The following is a 22,894-nucleotide window of genomic DNA, read 5'->3' on the forward strand; positions in this document are numbered from 1 at the left end:
TCCGAGGGAGGGATAGAGAGGGAGCACGACAGGGGCAGAGGGAGGGAGAGAGAGGGAGCACGACAGGGGCCGAGGGAGGGAGAGAGAGAGAGAGCACGACAGGGGCCAAGTGAGGGAGAGAGAGAGCACGAGAGCCCGAGTGAGGGAGAGAGAGAGCACGAGAGGCCGAGGGAGGGAGAGAGAGCGAGCACGACACGGTCCGCGGGAGGGAGAGAGAGAGATCACGACAGGGGCCGAGGGAGGGAGAGAGAGAGCACGATAGGCCGAGAGAGGGAGAGAGAGAGCACGACAGGGGCCGAGGGAGGGAGGAAGAGAGAGAGAGAGAGAGAGAGAGAGAGAGAGAGAGAGAGAGAGAGAGAGAGAGAGAGAGAGAGAGAGAGAGGGAGAGAGAGACGGAGGGAGAGAGGGAGAGAGAGAGAGCACGACAGGATCCGCGGGAGGGAGAGAGAGAGCACGACAGGGGCCGAGGGAGGGAGAGAGAGAGCACGATAGGCCGAGAGAGGGAGAGAGAGAGCAGGACAGGGGCCGAGGGAGGCAGAGAGAGAGAGCACGACAGGGGCCGAGAGAGAGAGAGCACGACAGGGGCGAGGGAGGGAAAGAGCACGAGAGGCCGAGGGAGGGAGGGAGAGAGAGCATGACAGGGGCCGAGAGAGAGAGAGCACGACAGGGGTCGAGAGAGAGAGAGCACGACAGTGGCGAGGGAGGGAAAGAGCAAGACAGGGATGAGGGAGGGAGAGAGAGACAAACTAATAACAACGGAGTCTATAGAGAACAGATCTCTTTCTCCTGATCCACTCTCCAATATCTCTACCCCAATAACCCAAGCACAGGGGCCACTACAATCACAGTGACTAGGCTTCCACCGTGAGAGACACGACCGGTGATGTTGTCTGTGTGTGTGTATAAAGGTATAACACCAATACTCACAGCGATGAGGATCTGTGTTCCACTGTGTAGGACCTCTATGTACTGGTACTCCATGAGACAGCCCATGACAGAGATGTAGGACTGGCTGTCCACGGTCCCCACCCCTGGCTGGGTCATCTCTCTCCTCACACACCCTGGACCGTGTTCCCTCCACCACGAGTGGTGAGCCGAGATGTTAAACGTCAGCAGGTCACTGTCCTGTAACAAGAGGTTGAATACACACATTAACATGTAACAAAATATACACAGACAAACATTTGTAAATAGACAAACATACACATGGACCTACACAAACACACAAACGTCAATCAATACCCCAATACAGCAATCTAACCCCACAGCTGCCCCGCAGTCAGAAGGTCTAACTGAGAAGCTCCCTTTCAACACTGTCATTGTTATTCACTCACAGACCCTAAGGCACAAATCAACCCTCCACGTGACTAGATCCAAGGTTAATTCACAGGGAGGGATCACTGTTGGGGTGTGTGTGTGTGTATGTACTATCGTTACAGGGTTTGAATGAGTCAGGAGGTGTGTGTGTACGTAGGTGCATAGCGGATTTGGTTCGGGCCAGAATAAGATTCAGTGTGTGTGTTGTCCATTAGCTGTCTACCCTCCTGGCCAATATATTCAGTGTTGGGAGGGCAGGCTGGCTCCATCTGTTGTGTTGCAGCCCAGCCCTAAGCAGCTGGTCTCTACATGCCTCATTATACGAGCCGAGAACAGGCTGAGCTGGGGCCCACCACACGCACATACACACACACACACACACACACACACACACACACACACACACACACACACACACACACACACACACACACCTCTGTCCCCAAACAACCACAGATCCAACTATTTTGACCATGAATATTCATTTTCTCACAGATCAATGTAGATCCCCATCACTGAGTGAGTCCATCTGGGTGTGACGAAGAGACAGAGAGCTGATCAACAGAGGACAGGGAGGCAATGGACAAAGGAGAGGAGTGGAGGAGGAGGGGTCAGGCCAGGGTGCGACAGGAAAGAAGGGAGAGAGAAAAGGAGGGAGGGGATAGAATGGGAAGAGCGTGGAGGAGGACAAATGTAGGCTGAATGAGACAAGGACAAAGAGAATAGATGGAGAGAGTAAAATAGAAGTGGACAGAGGGGAGAGAAGAGGAGTCAGGAGGGGGAAGAGTAAAGGCTGAAGTGATGGATGTGGAGGTGACAGCACACACATACTGTACCTTTTGTCCAGATGAACAACTAATCTCCTAAAAACACCCTGGGAGAGCAGTGGAGATATGGAGAAACCCCATTATGGTGCAAAGTCCAGTCATAGTGTGTGTGTGTGTGTGTGTATGTCTGTGTGTGTCTGTGTGTGTGTGTGTGTGTGTGTGTGTGTGTGTGCGTGCGTGCGTGCGTGCTAAATATTTGGGTATACCAGACAAAGACACATTTCCCGAGACACACTCATGCACACACACACTGTCCATAGGCCATAAGATTGGGAGTAGGTATATTAGTATGTGACAGAGTGTTTTTGGTGTTAGCCCTCTTATTGGATGAGGAGCGGATTTAACCCCTTGTAGCCTGACTGTTACTTCACATGAGACAGATAGGACACCCGGGGTTAACCCTGGACATGGGTGGGACAGTGTCATGAGAACTGGGGCAAATATAGCAGGCTAGTATCAGCCTAACACATGGCAGCATGAAAACAGAATGAGCAGTTAACTGCAGTCTCTCTCTCTCTCTCTCTCTCTCTCTAACACACAATTCAGATATGATCAAACAGTCTCAGCACTCAGATCACACTTCTCAAACTGGGTGTAGAAAGGGAAATGACCATAATCCCAAACGCACGGAAACAGAGACTCAGGAGACCTGTCAGGGTGTGTGTATGTGGTAGCGGGGCATCTTCCTGAGCCCTCTACTCTGTGAACCCTGACACTGAGAATCTTGGAATATGTTTTCCACCACCTGGCTCCCACCTCCCTAGGATGACCACGTGTTTTATTCAATGTCACATAAATATATAGACATACCGTATCTCAAAATGGTGGAAGATACACACAAGTCATGGGAGCTCCAAAATAGAGGTAGAAGCCTTGTAGTTGCCCTGTAGTGTAGTTGACCTGTAGTGTAGTTGCCCTGTAGTGTAGTTGCCCTGTAGTGTAGTTGACCTGTAGTGTAGTTGCCCTGTAGTGTAGTTGCCCGGTAGTGTAGTTGACCTTTAGTGGACCTATACTTGACCTGTAGTGTAGTTGACCTGTAGTGTAGTTGCCCTGTAGTGTAGTTGCCCTGTAGTGTAGTTGACCTGTAGTGTAGTTGACCTGTAGTGTAGTTGCCCGGTAGTGTAGTTGACCTTTAGTGGACCTATACTTGACCTGTAGTGTAGTTGACCTGTAGTGAAATTGCCCTGTAGTGTAGTTGACCTGTAGTATAGTTGACCTGTAGTATAGTTGACCTGTAGTATAGTTGACCTGTAGTATAGTTGACCTTTAGTTGACCTGTAGTTGACCTGTAGTGAAATTGCCCTGTAGTGTAGTTGACCTGTAGTATAGTTGACCTGTAGTATAGTTGCCCTGTAGTATAGTTGACCTGTAGTATAGTTGACCTGTAGTATAGTTGCCCTGTAGTATAGTTGACCTGTAGTATAGTTGACCTGTAGTATAGTTGCCCTGTAGTATAGTTGACCTGTAGTATAGTTGACCTGTAGTATAGTTGACCTTTAGTATAGTTGACCTTTAGTTGACCTATACTTGACCTATAGTGTAGTTGACCTGTAGTGTAGTTGACCTGTAGTATAGTTGACCTGTAGTTGACCTATACTTGACCTGTAGTGTAGTTGACCTGTAGTGTAGTTGACCTGTAGTATAGTTGACCTGTAGTATAGTTGACCTGTAGTTGACCTATACTTGACCTGTAGTGTAGTTGACCTGAGTGTAGTTGACCTGTAGTGTAGTTGACTTGTGAGTCAGAGAGAATAGGGCCTACCTTGGTCAAGTCTCCCACATCCAGGTAGTAACAAATGATGAAGACATTCCAGGCCACCCAGAGAGCCATCCACACTGTGTACTGTATAGGACACAAACACAAAACCGGTTAAGTACATATTAACTACATGCATGGTGGAATTTATACACACTTACAGACACATGGGTTCATAAAACAACAGAACACATCATACATTGAAATAAGTCAGAACAGAAATGAAAGATCTCTGTGTGAATGCTGTTATGGAACACACTCTACACTGCACTTCACCTTCCATTGATTCAAGTGTAATACCCCCTCTGGCCTTCATGCTAAAGCTGCTGTAAGTCCATTAAGACTTGAAGGAGTTGGGTTTTAAACCAGCTGAGGGTTTAATGGAGGGGCATAAACAGGTCTAAGATATAATTCAATTAACAGTGTTTACAAAGGGTATATGTTACAAACAACAAAATAAAGAAAGTTGCACACTCCATATATAAACTCCCAGTAATTTATTGGGTATTTACCAATGTTTCGGCATCACTGTACCTTCTTCAGGGTAATGTCATGAATACTTGAACCAGGTTATGTAGACAAACAGTGGAATTAGTGCAACCAATGACAATAGTGAGGGGTGTGTCATAATGATAAAGTTAATTAGAATGAATTAGTGAAACTTTAAAAAAAGTTGTTTATGGCATATTAAATATATTAGGCTATTATTATCATATTGAAACATAATTGATATTGTACGCCATATTAGCATCAACATACATTATTGTTTAATTCAATTTCACAGATTTAATTGTTTCGTATTTCATTTCATATTTGTTACAAGTAATCTTTTGGTTTAACCTTAATATATAATGAGCATCATCAACAGGGGGAACATATTAGGTGTACGGTCATAAGCTGTAGAAAGAATGTATCCATTTATAAGACTTGTTCAAAAAAGAAAGAATTGTTCATAAGGGCCTGAAATCAAAGTCGATATTCAGACCGCTAGGGGTCAATGTTTTTAGACAGGATATCCAGTAAGCCTCCCTTTGTAGGCTTTTCCACATGAACAGGTGATGAGATAGATTACTCCCTTGGTCTTGCATGAGATGTTACCCTTAACAGGGATGTTGACCTGTATGTGGGTGTCTGAAGAAGGATGTTTTTATAGTGCTATTGCACTGTGCGCATGATCAACATTTGTAGTTCCCATTTTGGATAGGTGTCAAGAGTGTCTGAGTGGGCTCAGGAGGCAAGTCAGATCTCACCTAACTATCTCCAATATTGCGACCACACTTACAGTAGAGCACCAGTGGGGGTCCATGTGTGAGATTTTTTTGTCTGATTGCAGAATATGCCAACACTTTTCAGGATTGCTTTCATTTTCTCCAAACCCTTGGTGCACTTAGTGCAAAAGACGGTTGCATTGTTTTTCTTCTTTGGTTGAGATTTTAGTAATTCCCCTCTTGGTTTTTGAGATTTTCATCATAACAGCTTCAAGAGTTTTGTCCTTGTAGCCTCTCATTTTGAATTTATCTGTCATTATTTTAGCATTGCTGTCAAAATCTGTCTTGTGGCCACAGATTGGTTTAACCATGCATAACTGGCTATATGGTAGACCATTCTTGAGGGGAAGGGGATGCATACTATCCGCACATAGCAAGATATTGCGGTCTGTGGGCTTTGTGTAGACAAAAAACAAAAAAGACAAAAAACAGAAAATAACAAACTATTCACTATTGAACTATTGTAGAGCCACGTTTTGCAGCAATTACAGCTGCAAGTCTCTTGGGGTATGTCTCTATAAGCTTGGCACACAAGAGAGAGATTTTTGTCCATTCTTCAAGGCAAAACTGCTCCAGCTCCTTCAAGTTGGATGGGTTCCGCTGGTGTACAGCAATCTTTAATTCATACCACAGATTCTCAATTGGATTGAGGTCTGGGTTTTGACTAGGCCATTCCAAGACATTTAAATGTTTCCCCTTAAACCACTTGAGTGTTGCTTTAGCAGTATGCTTAGGGTCATTGTCCAGCTGGAAAGTGAACCTCCGTCCCAGTCTCAAATCTCTGGAAGACTGAAACAGGTTTTCCTCAAGAATTTCCCTGTATTTAGCTCCATCCATCATTCCTTAAATTCTGACCAGTTTGCCATTCCCTGCCGAAGAAAAACATCCCCACAGCATGATGCTGCCACCACCGTGCTTCACGGTGGGGATGGCGTTCTCGGGGTGATGAGAAGTGTTGGGTTTGTGCCAGACATAGCGTTTTCCTTGATGGCCAAAAAGCTCAATTTTAGTCTCATCTGACCAGAGTACCTTCTTCCATATGTTTGGGGAGTCTCCCACATGCCTTTTGGCGAACACCAAACATGTTTGCTTATTTTTTTCTTTAAGCAATGGCTTTTTTCTGGACACTCTTCCGTAAAGCTCAGCTCTCTGGAGTGTACGGCTTAAAGTGGTCCTATGGATAGATACTCCAATCTCCGCTTTGCAGCTCCTTCAGGGTTATCTTTGGTCTCTTTGTTGCCTCTCTGATTAATACCCTCCCTGCCTGGTCCGTGAGTTTTGGTGGCGGCCCTCTCTTGACAGGTTTGTTGTGGTGCCATATTCTTTCCATTTTTTAATAATGTATTTAATGGTGCTCTGTGGGATGTTCAACGTTTTAGATTTTTTTTTTATAACCCAACCCTGATCTGTACTTCTCCACAACTTTGTCTTTGACCTGTTTAGAGAGCTCCTTGATCTTCATGGTGCCGCTTGCTTGGTGGTGCCCCTTGCTTAGTGGTGTTGAACACTCTGGGGCCTTTCAGAACAGGTGTATATATACTGAGATCATGTGACACTTAGATTGCACACAGGTGGACTTTATTTAACTAATTATGTGACTAAGGGGGAGCCCATGGCTACACTCAAAGTTTGACTGAACTGGTATTGGATAATACCAGTTCAGTAAGTTGTAAGATGCAATCTTTGGATGGAGCAAGGGTAGAGTCTGAAGGAAGTGTTGCAGCACCTGCAAGCCTCCAGTGTGTGCGATGTTAGCGTACAAGCTCTCCACATCAAATGTGGCCAGCAGGGTGCCCTCTGGTATCCTTCCTAAGCTCTCTATCAATGAGATCATGTGACTTTGACATAAGATGGGAGATTCTCAACCATCGGTTTGATGTGGTAATCCACACATTTTGAAATGTTGGATGTCACAGAGTCGATTGCTGCTTACAATGGGTCTATCTGGAGGAGACACTTGTTTGTTTAATTTAGCGACTGTATAGAAAGTTGACGGTAGTTTCTGGACTTTGTACCCACCTGCCTGACCACGAGCCTGTCTGCCACTCTGTACCTCCTGGACTCTGATCTGGTTTTGACCTTTTTGCCTGTCCACGACCATTCTCTTGCCTTCAGCATTGTAAAACTCCAACCATCTGCCTCCTGTGTCTGCATCTGGGTCTCGCCTTGTGCCTTGATAGAGACTCTGTTACTAAAATGTTGTCTCGTTGTTGTTGGCTGAACTTAGTTGTTGGCTGAACTTAACAGTAGAGAACTTAACCTCCCTACTCATCCTAACCTAAAGACAGTAGAGATCTTACCCTCCCTACTCATCCTAACCTAAAGACAGTAGAGAACCTACCCTCCCTACTCATCCTAACCTAAAGACAGTAGAGAACTTACCCTCCCTACAGACATGTAACACGTTGAGTCACCAAATCCCTTCCTTCTTTTTTTCAAGAACGCTGACACACAAGTATTCTTCCCTCTATCTGCTCTTTAGTTACTCTCTCCGTTCAACTCCTCTCCCTCCTCTTTTAATCCTCCCTCCTTTTTCCTAAGATAGCTGACACTATTCTTTCCTTCTTATCCCTGTATCCTCTCTTGCCTTTGGTTATTCTCCTCCCTCCGACCTCTCACACATTCCCTCCAATCTGTATTTTCTCTCTCCCTCGCCCTTTGACTTCCTTTCCACATTAACACCCAAATGGAGCTTTGCTAAAATATTTTTTATGTCTTTGTGAATCTTTTATTGTTTCTTAGCTTAATCCATCCTATTTGAAGGAGTATTTATGTCTGTAATAAAACCCTTTTGTGGGGGAAACTCATTCTGATTGGCTGGACCTGGCTCCCCAGTGGGTGGGCCTATGCCCTCCTAGGCCCACCGATGGCTGCACCCCTCTCCACTCATGTGCAATCCATAGATTAGGGCCTAATACATTTATTTCAATTGACTGATTTCCTTATATGAACTGTTACTCAGTAAAATCTTTTAAATTGTTGCATGTTGCATTTAGATTTTTGTTCAATTTAGAACATTAGTGATCTTCAATCTAAAACCTTCTAGGACATTCCATTGTATTTTTCAAACCTGGTCCTGCAGTGCTACAAGATGGCCAGGCTTTTGTTCTTGGCTAGTACTAACACACCTAATTTAACAAATCAAGAGGTGCTGTAACCCCCTCCCCCCACCCATAACCCTTCAGATTTAACCAAATCCTAAATCCAGCTAGATTTTTGTTGAGGTTGGCCTTAGGGTGCACTGAGTGTGAAATGAATGGAAGTTGAGTCATTAATTAAATGTACTTACTGATAGATTAAGACAACAAACAATGTGTTCAAGGGGAGGGATCTTTGGGAGTTTGAATAAATGGATAAATGGTTCAATACAATTTGGGCTGACACGTATGTGTGTACATATATGTGTGCGTTTGTGTGTGTGTGTATGTGTGTGTTTGTACTCACTACTACAATGTAGCGTGGTCGGTATTGTATGGTGCCGAAGAGGCCAAGGATGACGATGATGATGTGGAAGAAGTTGGCCAGGATGGGCGCCCACTGGTACCCCAGGAAGTCAAACACCTGCCTCTCCAATGCCACCAACTGCAGAGAGAGAGGCAAAAAGGGAGAGAGGGGAAAAGGGAGAGAGGGGGGAAGAGAGAGAGGGGGGAAGAGAGAAAGGAAGGGAGAGAGGGGAAGAGAGGGTTAAGAAAGACTGAACTTGGGTGATGAAGGTAAATTACATCCAAATGAGCAAGGAATCTCCAAAGTACAATATAGACAAGGTCCATTACTCAACCAACCACAATGTACAACAACAGTATCCTAATATCCAATGTGACACATCCATCCACATCCACATGAAAGAATGCATCAGTGTAATCATCCATTCAACATTTAATCAGTCTTATTTCCACCCGGCCCTGAATGTCACTGTGAGATGTGGCCTCAGAACACACTACTCCTCCAGCTGAGACTCTATATTGCCCATAGGAACACAGATCTACACAAATACAGATTTCATCCAGCTAACACAACCCCTTAGGCCCAACTTCCTGCACACACATACACTACATGACCAACAGTATGTGGAAGCCTGCTCGTCGAACATCTCATTCCAAAATCATGGGCATTAATGCTATAACAGCCTCCACTCTTCTGGGAAGGCTTTCCACTAGATGTTGGAACGTTGCTGCGGGGACCAGATTCCATTCAGCCACAAGAGCATTAGTGAGGTCGGGCACTGATGTTGGGCGATTAGGCCTGGCTCGCAATCGGCAATCCAATTCATCCCAAAGGTGTTCAATGAGTTTGAGGTCAGGGCTCTGTGCAAGCCAATCACGTTCTTCCACACCGATCTCGACAAACCATTTCTGTATGGACCTAGCTTTGTGCACGGGGCATTGCCATGCTGAAACAGGAAAGGGTATTCTCAATCAATCAATCAAATACAATTATAAAGACATTTTTACATCAGCCGATGTCACAAAGTGCTATACAGAAATCCAGCCTAAAAACCCCAAACAGAAAGCAATGCAGATGTAGAAGGGTATTATAAAATGTCTGCAGAATTGAAGGTCCCCAAGAACACATTGCCCTCCCATCACTCATAAATGGAAGAAGTTTGGAACAACCAAGACTCTTCTTAGAGTTTTCGCCCGGCCACACTGAGCAATTGGGGGAGAAGGGCCTTGGTCAGGGAGGTGACCAAGCACCCGATGGTCACTCTGACAGAACTCCAGACTTCCTCTGTGGAGATGGGAGAACCTTCCAGAAGGACAACCATCTCTGCAGCACTGCGCCAAACAGGCCTTTATGGTAGAATGGCCAGATGGAAGCCACTTCTTAGTAAAAGGCACATGACAGCCCGCTTGGAGTTTGCCAAAAGGCACCTAAAGACTCTCAGACCATGAGAAACAAGATTCTCTGGTCTGATGAAACCAAGATTTTACTCTGGCCTGAATCCCAAGCATCACGTCTGGAGGAAATCTGGCACCATCCCTACGGTGAAGCATGGTGGTGGCAACATCATGTTGTGGGGATGTTTTCAAGCGCCAGGGACTGGGAGACTAGTCAGAATCGAGGGAAAGGTGAATGGAGCAAAGTACAGAGAGATCCTTGATGAAAAATTGCTCCAGAGAGCTCTCCAAACTATTGCCACAAAGTTGGAAGCACAGAATCCTCTAGAATGTAATTGTATGCTGTAGCGTTAAGATTTCCCTTCACTGGGACCAAAGGGCCCAACTTGAACCATGTGCAGAGCTTTACACCACTTTACACCACTCCATGGTGGAAACCCATTTCATGAAGCTCCCGGTGAACAGTTCTTGTGCTGACGTTGTTTCCAGAGGCAGTTTGGAACTCGGTGGTGAGTCTTGCAACCAAGGACAGACGATGTTTACACGCTAGACGTTTCAGCACTCAGCGGTCCTGTTCTGTGAGCTTGTGTGGCCTACCACTTCGCGGCTGAGCTTGTTGGAAAGGTCACTATGACAGTGCCACGTTGAAAGTCACTGAGCTCTTCAGTAAGGCCATTTTACTGCCAATGTTTGTCTATGGAGATTGTATGGCTGTGTGCTTGATTTTATACACCTTTCAGTCGAATCCACTAATTTGAAGCGGTGTCCACATACTTTTGTATATATAGTGTAGCTGCACCAACACACACATTCTCAGCTCTAACAATTATAGCCAGAGTGCTTGGAGTCGGTGTAAGTTATGAGAGAAAAGGAATTTATTGAAATAAACAATGACAGATTCAAAGGAAAGAACAAGGTTTCCAAACCTCCTGCCAGGAGCCTCCAGGTCAGTAATGGGAGTATTATGGGAGAACAGGGCCACTTGTAATAACACCTCACCACTGATCCAGGGCAATTATTATTAAACAACAAATTCAAAAATACGCACGCACGCACGCACGCACGCACGCACGCACGCACACACACACACACACACACACACAAATGACAAAGGAAAACACTTTCTACCTCCCCTCCAGACTGCCAGTGCTTTGCCAATAAAAAAACAAGTAAGTTGTACATTTTAGACGGCGAGTCCCTATACGCATCAACTCCATAGTGTTCTGGGGGGAACCACAGGAAGAATGGAGTATGGTACAGGTGTTTAATTATAATTCTGTCACTAGGGAGCAGTGTGTGTGTGCCTGTGGCGACAGTGTGTTTGTGGCGTGTGTCGACATGCCAGCGCCAGCCAACCACACCATGATGGATGAGGGAGAGAGGAATCCTGTCGCCGTGACGATGACAGACACACACACATACACAGCCAATATCGCTGTTGTTAATGACATGGAAATGTTAACATGGACCTTGTGAAGCAGGTTCGGGTGTGACAGGAGGAGAAAGACGGAGAGAATGAGATGGTGAGAGGCAATCAAATGCTCCTTGAAAATTACAAATAAAATCTTCATACAAAACTTGGGTGGGCCATGTGTTGTGGATGTGGTTTCTTCCCCGGGCTATGTATGGTGGATGTGGTTTCTTCCTGGGCCATGTGTGGTGGATGTGGTTTCTTCCTGGGCCATGTGTGGTGGATGTTGTTTCTTCCTGGGCCATGTGTGGTGGATGTGGTTTCTTCCTGGGCCATGTGTGGTGGATGTTGTTTCTTCCTGGGCCATGTGTGGTGGATGTGGTTTCTTCCCCGGGCTGTGTGTGGTGGATGGGGTTTCTTCCCCGGGCTGTGTGTGGTGGATGTGGTTTCTTCCCCGGGCTATGTGTGTTGGATTGGGTTTCTTCCCGGGCTGTGTGTGGTGGATGGGGTTTCTTCCCCGGGCTGTGTGTGGTGGATGTGGTTTCTTCCCCGGGCTGTGTGTGGTGGATGTGGTTTCTTCCCCGGGCTGTGTGTGGTGGATGTGGTTTCTTCCCCGGGCTGTGTGTGTTGGATGTGGTTTCTTCCCCGGGCTGTGTGTGGTGGATGTGGTTTCTTCCCCGGGCTGTGTGTGGTGGATGGGGTTTCTTCCTCGGGCTGTGTGTGTTGGATGGGGTTTCTTCCTCGGGCTGTGTGTGGTGGATGGGGTTTCTTCCCCGGGCTGTGTGTGGTGGATGGGGTTTCTTCCCCGGGCTGTGTGTGGTGGATGGGGTTTCTTCCTCGGGCTGTGTGTGTTGGATGGGGTTTCTTCCTGGGCCATGTGTGGTGGATGTGGTTTCTTCCTGGGCCATGTGTGGTGGATGTGGTTTCTTCCTGGGCCATGTGTGGTGGATGTTGTTTCTTCCTGGGCCATGTGTGGTGGATGGGGTTTCTTCCCCGGGCTGTGTGTGGTGGATGGGGTTTCTTCCCCGGGCTGTGTGTGTTGGATGTTGTTTCTTCCCCGGGCTGTGTGTGGTGGATGGGGTTTCTTCCCCGGGCTGTGTGTGTTGGATGTTGTTTCTTCCCCGGGCTGTGTGTGGTGGATGGGGTTTCTTCCCCGGGCTGTGTGTGTTGGATGGGGTTTCTTCCTGGGCCATGTGTGGTGGATGTGGTTTCTTCCTGGGCCATGTGTGGTGGATGTTGTTTCTTCCCCGGGCTGTGTGTGGTGGATGGGGTTTCTTCCCCGGGCTGTGTGTGGTGGATGTGGTTTCTTCCCCGGGCTGTGTGTGTTGGATGGGGTTTCTTCCTGGGCCATGTGTGGTGGATGTGGTTTCTTCCTGGGCCATGTGTGGTGGATGTGGTTTCTTCCTGGGCCATGTGTGGTGGATGTGGTTTCTTCCTGGGCCATGTGTGGTGGATGTGGTTTCTTCCTGGGCCATGTGTGGTGGATGTGGTTTCTTCCTGGGCCATGTGTGGTGGATTGTGTTTTTGATTTTGCGGCTTAATCACTTGCGTGTGTGAATATGTTTGTGTCTGTCAGAAAGCAGAAACAGCTTTAACAATGGAAAACAAATTGTAACAGACATCCTGTATGAATCACATCTCACCTTCCCTCTTTAAAAACACCCCTCTGTTTTACTGGGTGAGTCAAAGCTCCTGGCATAGGCTGTGTGTGTGTGTGTGTGTGTGTGTGTGTGTGTGTGTGTGTGTGTGTGTGTGTGTGTGTGTGTGTGTGTGTGCGTGTGTTGCTGTGTGAATCAAATAAATAATTCTACCCTGACAAACACACGTGATTTATACGAACCTGGACGGTCCCCATGACCTGGACGGTCCCCCCATCAGTGTGTATGTGTGTGTCGAGGGTGACCTTTTTATCTCACAGAAGTTTTATTGAGGTCATTGTTTGTAGAAAAGGTCACGTGACCTGGTGTTGCAGCTAAAGTATAAATCACATTCTACTATCAACAGACACACTGGGGACAGAGAGGAGATCTTTTCAGGGGTTTGGTTCAGTTGCTATTAGAAAAAGTGCTATGCCTAGGCTATATCAAAGAACGTTGATCTGCATCTCTCTGCTTCTTCCCTGTATCAGTAAAACCACTATCTATGTCACAGCTTCCTGTTCTTAACACATCTCAGTGTGTGTTGGTGGGGTGTTATCTCCAACACTCATACCCTAATGACTTAGTTATCAGACCAGGAAGAGATCAAACGTCTTTCCTCTTACACACGTGATCTTCTCATCACGGTCTTATCCATGTCCCATTCTCTCTCCTCCTTGACTGTGATGTTTAGGAGGCAAGGGCTTTGGGATGATTGAAATGGTTTTAGTCTTTGATGTGCTCCGAACGTCTTGTGAAAATGACGGGAAAGATCAAACTCCGTTACAAAGCTGTGTGTGTATATAGAGAGAAAGGAGGGAGATGGATAGATAGAGAGATAGAGACCACAGAAAGAGCGAGAAAGAGAGATAAAGAGGAGAGAGAGAGATAGAGGAGAGAGAGACCAGAGAAAGAGAAAGAAGGAGAGAGAGAGAGGATAGAGAGACCAAAGACAGAGAGAGGGAGAGAGAGTAGAGAAAGATTGTGATTTACAATATCTGTTTATGGTGAGGTATCGTGTAGCAGTACAGGTGATTAATTGAAGTTTAGCTTTCAGGGATTGTTTCATGGAAGAGATGAGAGAGTGAGAGAGAGAAAATGCGAGCTAGAAGGAGAGACCAGAGAAAGAGAGCGAGAGAGAGAGACCACAGAAAGAGAGAAAAAGAGTATAGATAGACCAGAGAAAGAGAGAGAGAGAGAGAGAGAGAGAGAGAGACCACAGAAAGAGAGAGAGAGTATAGAGAGACCAGAGAAAGAGAGAGAGACCACAGAAAGAGAGGGAGTATAGAGAGACCAGAGAAAGAGAGAGAGTATAGATAGACCAGAGAAAGAGAGAGAGTATAGATAGACCAGCGAAAGAGAGAGCAAGAAAGAGAGAGAGAGTATAGAGAGACCAGAGAAAGAGAGAGAGAGAGTATAGAGAGACCAGAGAAAGAGAGAGAGAGAGTATAGAGAGACCAGAGAAAGAGAGAGAGAGTATAGATAGACCAGAGAAAGAGAGAGAGAGTATAGATAGACCAGAGAAAGAGAGAGAGAGTATAGAGAGACCAGAGAAAGAGAGGATAGAGAGACCAGAGAAAGAGAGAGAGAGAGAGAGACCACAGAAAGAGAGAGAGTATAGAGAGACCAGAGAAAGAGAGAGAGAGTATAGATAGACTAGAGAAAGAGAGAGAGAGTATAGAGAGACCAGAGAAAGAGAGAGAGATTATAGATAGACCAGAGAAAGAGAGAGATTATAGATAGACCAGAGAAAGAGAGAGAGAGAGTATAGAGAGACCAGAGAAAGAGAGAGAGTATAGATAGACCAGAGAAAGAGAGAGAGTATAGATAGACCAGAGAAAGAGAGAGCAAGAAAGAGAGAGAGTATAGAGAGACCAGAGAAAGAGAGAGGATAGAGAAACCAGAGAAAGAGAGAGAGAGAAACAGAAAAAAACAGATTAAACTAGAATGCTATTTGCTCCTAAACAGAGAGCACACAGTGGCAGAATACCTGAACACTGTGACTGACCAAAAATTAAGGAAATCTTTGAATTTGTACAGACTCAGTGAGCATAGCCTTGATATTGAGAAAGGCCACCGTAGGCAGACCTGGCTCTCAAGAGAAGACAGGCTATGTGCACACTGGCCACAAACTGAGTTGGAAACTGGGCTGCACTTCCTAACCTCCTGCCCAATGTATGACCATATTAGAGACACATATTTCCCTCAGATAACACAGATCCACAAAGAATTTGAAAAAACAAATCCAATCCATCTACTGGGTGAAATACCAAGGTGTGACATCACAACAACAAGATTTGTGACCTGTTGCCACAAGATAAGGGCAACCAGTGAAGAACAAACACCATTGTAAATACAACCTATATTTATGTTTATTTATTTTCCCTTTTGTATTTTAACTATTTGCACATCATTACAACACTGTAAATAGACATAATATGACATTCGGAATATCTTTATTATTTTGGAACTTTTGTGAGTGTAATGTTTACTGTTAATTTTGTATGGTTTATCATCTATTTCACATGCTTTGGCTATTTAAACATATGTTTCCCATGCCAATAAAGCCCCTTAAATTAAAATTGAATTGAGAATAGAGAAAAGGAGAGAGAGACCAGTGTCATGACTGTCCTGTGAGGATCAGAATGGGTCAGATCAGACTGGGGGGGTGACAGTAACCAGGCTTCTCTCTCTCCCACAGAGGGGAGGGGGGGGGGGGGCTGCTGGATGGTCAACCGTTCACACCCGGTCGTAAATCTTTAGTATCAACCAAAGGAATGGCTTTGTTCACAGATACTTTTGCCCGCCCAAAATTCTAACATAAACAAAAGTGATAATGGAACAATATTTTTAACATAATGTGGGAAGTGGTCAGTGGGGAACTATGGAAAACAAGTGTAATATTGGTTTTCATTTTGTGATGTTATTAAAAACTGTATGGACCAAACACTCAGCGTGTCTGACAGACAGAGGCGTCCCCTTTGGCCAGAGTGCATAAAGCCTTGGTAACAAAATTAACATTACACCAGAAAAGCGTGGAGCGATAGCTTAATGTTGGAAATGGTTGAAACGTTGAATCTCAACACGAGGTCAAGAAATAAATTCACCTTCCTTTAGATCCGAGAGACGAAGAGCTGCAGATCATGTCCATCGTGGTCCGAATCCCGAATAGTAACACGAGGAGGAAGTGGCGAGACGCTCACCTCAGACAATCACTGGTCAGATATCAAGAAAAGCGAATCATTGAATCTAAGTGAGACTATCCTACTACGCTCATCACCAATGGGAACCGTCGACATGGCTGGCTCTCTTCCAGAGTGAACAACAGTAGAAGCCGGGAAAGGGGAGACCCCTTTCGGACAATCAGAGCCATACAGCTTGAAGGCCAACAACTTTCCGAGAAGGCTTGGTTCAGACCGAGATAAACGACAAACAACGGCATTTCACACGCAAATACATTCATGATTTCTTATTCCAAACGTGCGGTGGTTCATGTGCAAAGTATATGGTTAATGTGAGAATAGTTATAGAATGTGTCCCTTTTTCTCTCTCTGTCCCCCTCCCGCCTCTCCATCTGTTGCAACAAGCCGTCATATCTTGTCAGTCCACTAGGGACCTTTGTCTCATGTAAGTGTGAGTGTTTATTCTGAGTTATTATTTAGTTAGCTAGTAAATAAATTATTAAACAAATTTGTGTAGTACGGAATAATGTGCAAGGATGGGTTTTTTTTCAGATCCAAGAAGGCTACGATCGTTCAGAATGAGGATTTGATAAGATGTAATGATTAATGAACGGAAAGGCACTGGAGGAACGAACCGCCCTTGCTGTCTCTGCCTGGCCGGTTCCCCTCTCTCCACTGGGATTCTCTGCCTCTAACCCTATTACTGGGGCTGAGTCACTGGCTTACTGGTGCTCTTCCATGCCGTCCCTAGGAGGGGTGCGTCACTTGAGTGGGTTGAGTCACTGACGTGATCTTCCTGTCCGGGTTGGCGCCCCCCTTGGGTTGTGCAGTGACGGAGATCTTTGTGGGCTATACTCGGCCTTGTCTCAGGATGGTAAGTTGGTGGTTGAAGATATCCCTCTTGTGGTGTGGGGGCTGTGCTTTGGCAAAGTGGGTTGGGTTATATCCTGCCTGTTTGGCCCTGTCCGGGAGTATCGTCGGACAGGGCCACAGTGTCTCCCGACCCCTTCTGTCTCAGCCTCCAGTATTTATGCTGCAGTAGTTTATGTGTCAGGGGGCTAGGGTCAGTCTGTTATATCTGGAGTATTTCTCCTGTCTTATCCAGTGTCCTGTGTGAATTTAAGTATGCTCTCTCTAATTCTCTCTTTCTTTTTCTCTTTCTTTCTTTCTTTCTCTCTTTCTCTCTTTCTCTCTCTCTTGGAGGACCTGAGCCCTAGGACCATGCCTCAGGACTACCTGGCCTGATGACACCTTGTTTCCCCAGTCCAACTGGCTGTGCTGCTGCTCCAGTTTCAACTGTTCTGCCTGCAGCTATGGAACCCTGACCTGTTCACTGGACGTGCTACCTGTCCCAGACCTGCTGTTTTCAACTCTCTAGAGACAGAAGGAGCGGTAGAGATACTCTGAATGATCGGCTATGAAAAGCCAACTGACATTTACTCCTGAGGTGCTGACCTGTTGCACCCTCGACAACCCCTGTGATTATTATTATTATTTGACCCTGCTGGTCATCTATGAACATTTGAACATCTTGGCCATATTCTGTTATAATCTCCACCCGGCACAGCCAGAAGAGGACTGGCCACCCTTCATAGCCTGGTTCCTCTCTAGGTTTCTTCCTAGGTTTTGGCCTTTCTAGGGAGTTTTTCCTAGCCACTGTGCTTTTACACCTGCATTGCTTGCTGTTTGATATTTTAGGCTGGGTTTCTGTACAGCACTTTGTGACATCAGCCGATGTAAGAAGGGCTTTATAAATACATTTGACTGATTGATTAATAAGATGACTGTTTATCGATGAAATAGGTAAAGACCTTAAAGAGTTTAATTTGGGAGATGGTAACTCTAAACAACTTATTCTGTGGTGCCCCAAATCCTGAGTTAATTGTTACATGATTAATTTAAATCGAGTAATAATTAAACATAGTTAGTTGATTCAATAAATAGCAGACATCAGATGAATGAAAGTAAAGTCACGACACCAGAGAGAGCGAGATACCAGAAAAAGATACCAGAGAAAAAGAGACCAAAGAGAGAGAGATCAGAGAGAGCCCAGAGAGAGCAAGAGACCAGAGAGAGAGAGAGAGATACCAGAGAGAGAGAGAGATACCAGAGAGAGAGAGATACCAGAGAGAGAGAGAGATACCAGAGAGAGAGAGATACCAGAGAGAGAGAGAGATACCAGAGAGAGAAAGACCAGAGAGAGAGAGATACCAGAGAGAGAAAGACCAGAGAGAGAGAGATACCAGAGAGAGAGAGAGACCAGAGAGAGAGATACCAGAGAGAGAGAGATACTAGAGAGAGAGAGAGACCAGAGAGAGAGAGAGAAAGATACCAGAGAGAGAGACAGACCAGAGAGAGAGACAGACCAGAGAGAGAGAGAGAGAGAGAAAGAGAGAGAGAAAGAACTGAGAGCAGCACTGCTGAGGTGTGCGAGGCTTATTGCATCCTGCCATACTCACCCTCTAATTGCGTACCATTTATGGTGGGAGAATAGGTGTGGTAGGGGTAGCACACACACACACACACACACACACACACACACACACACACACACACACACACACACACACACACACACACACACACACACACACACACACACACAGCAGGGTGGCGGAATGCTTTTAGGAGCTGCTGTAGTGGGTTCTCAGTTCCTGGAAGAGTATTGGTATCCATTTGATCAAATTCCACTCCACTTCCAAATAAGCCATTTCCCATGGATTAACTTAGGGCAACAGTGCCCACACACCACCCTGATGTGTGTGTGTGTGTGTGTGTGTGTGTGTATGTGTGTGTGTGTGTGTGTGTGTGTGTGTGTGTGTGTGTGTGTGTGTGTCTGTGAGAGAGAGAGAGAGAGGGAGAGAGAATTTGAGAGCCCTCTCAGATTGATTGCTGTCATAGTGTTGTGTTATTGAGTTAGCGGTGTTAGCGATAAGTCCGCTACGGCAGCTCATCTTTCCTGGCCGTAGATTACATCACAGAGGGAGAGCTGCACTCACAAAACATTTGTGTATGTAGAACACACACACACACACACACACACACACACACACACACACACACACACACACACACACACACCTATGTATAACAGCAGTAATGACCCCTGATAACCTGGAAAGGGCTGTCGGGCAAAAATAACTTGTTAAAGCAAAGAGTGTGCGGTTGTGTTAGAGACAGACAGACAGACATGGAGACATAGACAGGGAGACAGACAGACTGGCAGACAGACATGGAGACATAGACAGGGAGACAGACAGACAGACTGGCAGACAGACATGGAGACATAGACAGGGAGACAGACAGACAGACTGGCAGACAGACATGGAGACATAGACAGGGAAACAGACAGACTGGCAGAGAGTCAGGCAGACAGACATGGAGACATAGACAGGTAGACAGACAGACAGACTGGCAGACAGATATGGAGACATAGACAGGGAGACAGACAGACAGACTGGCAGACAGACATGGAGACATAGACAGGGAGACAGACAGACAGACTGGCAGACAGACAGGCAGACAGACATGGAGACATAGACAGGGAGACAGACAGACAGACAGACTGGCAGACAGACAGGGAGACATAGACAGGGAGACAGACAGACAGACTGGCAGACAGACATGGAGACATAGACAGGGAGACAGACAGACAGACTGGCAGACAGACAGGCAGACAGACAGGCAGACATAGACAGGGAGACAGACAGACAGACTGGCAGACAGACATGGAGACATAGACAGGGAGACAGACAGACAGACTGGCAGAGAGTCAGGCAGACAGACATGGAGACATAGACAGGTAGACAGACAGACAGACATGGAGACATAGACAGGGAGACAGACTGGCAGACAGACATGGAGACATAGACAGGGAGACAGACAGACTGGCAGACAGACAGGCAGACAGACATGGAGACATAGACAGGGAGACAGACAGACAGACAGATTGGCAGACAGACAGGCAGACAGACAGGGAGACATAGACAGGGAGACAGACAGACAGACTGGCAGACAGACATGGAGACATAGACAGGGAGACAGACAGACAGACTGGCAGACAGACAGGCAGACAGACATGGAGACATAGACAGGGAGACAGACAGACAGACTGGCAGACAGACAGGCAGACAGACATGGAGACATAGAGACAGCAAGAGAGAGAGGTGTGTACACTGTGAAAGCTTGCCAATCTCTTCTAATTGGTCCATTATCTTGTTGTACCAATGTGTTCACCTGGTGTTTTAACCTGGTGAAAGCTGCAGCCTCAAGGCCATTTCAACACTAAGTACCCTAGGCCTACCTCTATGTTCCTACAGTACCAGCCTGTTCACAGCCAGCAATGCCAGAGAAGCACACATTCACACATACAAATGCACTCAAAAACCCTCCATCTTCTTGTAGTTGTAGTTTTATAAATGGAACATGTAGACTGTAGTTGTAGTTTTATAAATGGAACATGTAGACCGTAGTTGTAGTTTTATAAATGGAACATGTAGACTGTAGTTGTAGTTTTATAAATGGAACATGTAGACTGTAGTTGTAGTTTTATAAATGGAACATGTAGACTGTAGTTGTAGTTTTATAAATGGAACATGTAGACTGTAGTTGTAGTTTTATAAATGGAACATGTAGACTGTAGTTGTAGTTTTATAAATGGAACATGTAGACTGTAGTTGTAGTTTTATAAATGGAACATGTAGACTGTAGTTGTAGTTTTATAAATGGAACATGTAGACTGTAGTTGTAGTTTTATAAATGGAACATGTAGACTGTAGTTGTAGTTTTATAAATGGAACATGTAGACTGTAGTTGTAGTTTTATAAATGGAACATGTAGACTGTAGTTGTAGTTTTATAAATGGAACATGTAGACTGTAGTTGTAGTTTTATAAATGGAACATGTAGACTGTAGTTGTAGTTTTATAAATGGAACATGTAGACTGTAGTTGTAGTTTTATAAATGGAACATGTAGACTGTAGTTGTAGTTTTATAAATGGAACATGTAGACTGTAGTTGTAGTTTTATAAATGGAACATGTAGACTGTAGTTGTAGTTTTATAAATGGAACATGTAGACTGTAGTTGTAGTTTTATAAATGGAACATGTAGACTGTAGTTGTAGTTTTATAAATGGAACATGTAGACCGTAGTTGTAGTTTTATAAATGGAACATGTAGACCGTAGTTGTAGTTTTATAAATGGAACATGTAGACTGTAGTTGTAGTTTTATAAATGGAACATGTAGACCGTAGTTGTAGTTTTATAAATGGAACATGTAGACTGTAGTTGTAGTTTTATAAATGGAACATGTAGACTGTAGTTGTAGTTTTATAAATGGAACATGTAGACTGTAGTTGTAGTTTTATAAATGGAACATGTAGACTGTAGTTGTAGTTTTATAAATGGAACATGTAGACTGTAGTTGTAGTTTTATAAATGGAACATGTAGACTGTAGTTGTAGTTTTATAAATGGAACATGTAGACTGTAGTTGTAGTTTTATAAATGGAACATGTAGACTGTAGTTGTAGTTTTATAAATGGAACATGTAGACCGTAGTTGTAGTTTTATAAATGGAACATGTAGACCGTAGTTGTAGTTTTATAAATGGAACATGTAGACTGTAGTTGTAGTTTTATAAATGGAACATGTAGACTGTAGTTGTAGTTTTATAAATGGAACATGTAGACTGTAGTTGTAGTTTTATAAATGGAACATGTAGACTGTAGTTGTAGTTTTATAAATGGAACATGTTGACTGTAGTTGTAGTTTTATAAATGGAACATGTAGACTGTAGTTGTAGTTTTATAAATGGAACATGTAGACTGTAGTTGTAGTTTTATAAATGGAACATGTAGACCGTAGTTGTAGTTTTATAAATGGAACATGTAGACTGTAGTTGTAGTTTTATAAATGGAACATGTAGACTGTAGTTGTAGTTTTATAAATGGAACATGTAGACTGTAGTTGTAGTTTTATAAATGGAACATGTAGCCCTATCAATAAGGCATACTCTCTCAAAGAACAGGGCTACTTGGAAGTTCACCACCAAATGTTTAGAAAGTTAAAACGTTTTGTAAAGAAACATTAACATCCTAAGCCACATTGACTGCCTGTCGGATTAATGGCAGTCGTTTGGTAATAAACATGTTCTGTGGTTCTGGAATGGTATTCATCCATTCTCTCTGAGTTAATGATCTCAGCCAGCACTGCTAATTACACATAGGCCTAGTCCTATAGGGAACACCATTAGAGGTGCTACAGAGATGGAATTAAGCTTACACGCACACACTTCACGCATTTACACATACATTAATAGGCTTATAGTTTTAACGCTGAAATGGCTCGTTAGGTAATCTCTTAACATTCAAACAGCTGATTTAGTTCTGGATGCTGAGATGACTTGTTATATGACTGTATACATTACACTTAGGGCTGTTTCTCCCTCCTCCCTCTCATTTATGTATCCTTCTCCTCTGTTTCTCCTCTCATCTTCCTCACTGTCTGAAATCTAATACACGTACACTCTTTGAAAAAAGGCTTCTTCAGCCATCCCAATAGGGGAACTCTTTGGTTTGAGGAATAACTATTTTTGGTTCCAAGTAGAATCCTTTTGGGTTCCATTTAGAACCCTCAGTGGAAAGGGTCCTACATTTC

The 22,894-nt window shown here is 44.8% G+C and overlaps 1 protein-coding gene across 3 annotated transcripts in view; it reads right to left on the bottom strand.

The window, feature by feature from the left end:
- Nucleotides 1-22,894, bottom strand: part of LOC129861101 (sodium/potassium-transporting ATPase subunit beta-1-interacting protein 3-like) — a 179,189-nt gene that overhangs the window by 108,507 nt on the left and 47,788 nt on the right. For all 3 annotated transcript variants that reach the window (XM_055932223.1, XM_055932225.1, XM_055932224.1), the window contains exons 2-4: nucleotides 8,613-8,750; nucleotides 3,907-3,987; nucleotides 928-1,125 (exon numbers count right to left, since the gene is read on the bottom strand). In XM_055932223.1, the coding sequence (XP_055788198.1) occupies nucleotides 928-1,125; nucleotides 3,907-3,987; nucleotides 8,613-8,750 (417 nt within the window). The remainder of the gene's footprint in view (nucleotides 1-927; nucleotides 1,126-3,906; nucleotides 3,988-8,612; nucleotides 8,751-22,894) is intronic.

Source organism: Salvelinus fontinalis, chromosome 8 (genome assembly GCF_029448725.1).
Source record: "Salvelinus fontinalis isolate EN_2023a chromosome 8, ASM2944872v1, whole genome shotgun sequence".
NCBI lineage: Eukaryota > Metazoa > Chordata > Actinopteri > Salmoniformes > Salmonidae > Salvelinus > Salvelinus fontinalis.